The sequence below is a fragment of the Antrostomus carolinensis genome, unplaced genomic scaffold (assembly GCF_000700745.2).
Source record: "Antrostomus carolinensis isolate BGI_N321 unplaced genomic scaffold, ASM70074v2 scaffold44270, whole genome shotgun sequence".
NCBI lineage: Eukaryota > Metazoa > Chordata > Aves > Caprimulgiformes > Caprimulgidae > Antrostomus > Antrostomus carolinensis.
Window position 1 is genome coordinate 356 of NW_010291441.1, and position 2217 is coordinate 2572.

General features: G+C 61.3%; 1 protein-coding gene across 1 annotated transcript in view; it reads left to right on the forward strand.

The window, feature by feature from the left end:
- Positions 1 to 2217, forward strand: part of LOC104531401 (protein unc-13 homolog A) — a gene marked incomplete at both ends in the record, with an annotated part of 13302 nt that overhangs the window by 288 nt on the left and 10797 nt on the right. The window contains 6 exons of the mRNA XM_029087065.1: positions 117 to 234; positions 434 to 557; positions 734 to 807; positions 901 to 955; positions 1582 to 1617; positions 2193 to 2217. The exon at positions 2193 to 2217 is cut by the window's right edge and continues 177 nt beyond it. Coding sequence (XP_028942898.1) covers positions 117 to 234; positions 434 to 557; positions 734 to 807; positions 901 to 955; positions 1582 to 1617; positions 2193 to 2217 — 432 coding nt within the window. The remainder of the gene's footprint in view (positions 1 to 116; positions 235 to 433; positions 558 to 733; positions 808 to 900; positions 956 to 1581; positions 1618 to 2192) is intronic.

Here is a 2217-nt window from a genome sequence, read left to right on the forward strand (position 1 = left end):
AGCCCCGGGGGGCTCACCTGAGTCCTGGGGCCAAGGGTGCAGGTAAAGGCTGGGGTGGCCTTGTGGGGGGCTGCTGGGGAGGGCGTCACCTGACACCTCTCCCCTCCCCTCCCCAGCGAGATCAACCGGCTTGACCTGGGCCTGACAGTGGAGGTGTGGAACAAGGGGCTCATCTGGGACACCATGGTGGGGATGGTGTGGATCCCCCTCCGGACCATCCGGCAGTCCAACGAGGTAGGGAGCACATCCTTCCCCCCACCCAGACCCTAAGGGACACAGAGCCACTGCCCCAGCTGTCCTTCTGGATGGGCAGAGCCTTCCCTCTCCCCAGCTTGGAGAGGACCCTCTTTCGGGCTGGATCCTACATGCATGGGGTTGTGGGGCCGGGGAAGGCGGGTCCCTGGCAGCTCTCACCCCCTTTTCTGCCCGACAGGAGGGCCCGGGGGAATGGCTCACGCTCGACTCCCAGGTCATCATGACTGACAATGAGATTTCGGGCACCAAGGACCCCACTTTCCACCGTATCCTCCTTGACACTCGCTTCGAGCTACCGCTGGGTGGGTACCATCCCTGGGCACCCCAAGACCGGGGTGCATCCTTCCTTGCCCCCAGCCTAAGGGATACTCCTGCAGCTTGGGATTTGGGCTGGGAGTCTGATCCTGTAGCCCCAAAAGCTGGGGGGCTGCTTTGGGAGAGGGGTTCTGTGCACCAGTTGGGGTCTTTGGCCTTGCAGATATCCCTGAGGAGGAGGCCAGGTACTGGGCCAAGAAGTTGGAGCAGCTCAATGCCATGCGGGACCAGGATGATGTAAGTCAGCACAGAGTCAGGCTGGGGGCAAGGGCTGGGCAAGGTGCAGCAGTGCTGTGAGCAGGAAGCCCTGACCTGCCTGTCTCTCCCCAGTTCGCCTTCCAGGAGGAGCAGGAAAAGCCTCTGCCTGTTCACAGCTCCCAGTGCTGTAAGTGTTGCCCTGTCCCTTTCCTGCTGTGGGACCCTCCCTGTCCTTTTCCCTCAGCTACCCACCCCAGGGAAGTGCAGGAGCAGGGTTCGTTCCAGCCTTGGGGTGGCTGGACTCCAACCCAAGTGGAGCTCAACCTCATCCCACACCCTGTCCCTGTTCCTATCCTCCCTTCTGTTTCTGCTGGTATTTCTTTGCTGTCTCCCTGCCCCACAGTGTGTGAGCCCTCCCATGGGGCTGAGCCACAGGGGAGAAGGGTGTTGGGGGGGCATGGCGATGGGGCTGGTAAGGACGGTCCCCTTGGGAGCCTGGGCAGCGAGGCTGTTTGGTGGGCGCATTGACAGAGGGGTCTGGGGGATTTGGGGTGGCAGCTTGGTTTGTCCCAACTCTCAGTCTCCCCTTCTGCAATCATGCCAGGGCCATGCATAGCCTGGCACTATCCCGAGCACAGCTCAGTGCCTCTGTGCCCCATCCTGGGTGCTGTCCTCAACCCCAATCTTGGGGCACTGTCCCCAGCCCAGCTTGGTGCCACCATGCCTGGGAGATGCTGGTTTCTCCCAGCCAGCTCCTTGCTGCTGCCCCAGAGTTGCCTCTATCTTTATTGTCTCTGCCCCTTTTTTTTGTAGGCAACTGGAATTATTTTGGCTGGGGAGAACAGCAGAGTAAGTATCCTGTCCCTTCCTCTCCTCCCAGCCTGGTGGTCCCCAGTGCATCCCCCTTTGCTGTGCTGTAGCCTGACCCAGAGCTCAGGGGACCTGGAGCTTGGGTCCAGCCTGTGACCTTGTGCTGTGGCTCTGTGCTAGGTGAAGATGGAGGCACTGAGTGCCCTGTCCTGAGCAGGGCTGTCCCCACAGGCTGCTGGGAACATGGCAACATGGGGGCTCTGTGCTCTCGGGGTGCCCTCGTGACTATGAGCAGCTCAGGCTTTGCCTCTGCGGCGGGACATTGATGGGGCAGAGGGAAGTTCCCCACACCCCATCCTTCTCTTCCCCCCTTCTGTACATCCCATTTCCCCCCTCTGCCCTTCCCTCATCTGCCCTCTCTGCAGAGGGGAGGGAACACACACAGCTTGCCCTTCACCCCTTTCTGGATCTGTCTCCCCAGCACAGTCCCTCAGTGTCAGGGACAGGGTGGTGGCAGTAGTGGGGTTGTGGCAAGTGTGGGGCAGATTTGGGGCATCCCTGGCTACAACAGCTGTGGGGCCATCCCCTGTCCCACTCACTGTGGCCCCTTGCAGATGATGACCCTGACAGCATGGTGGA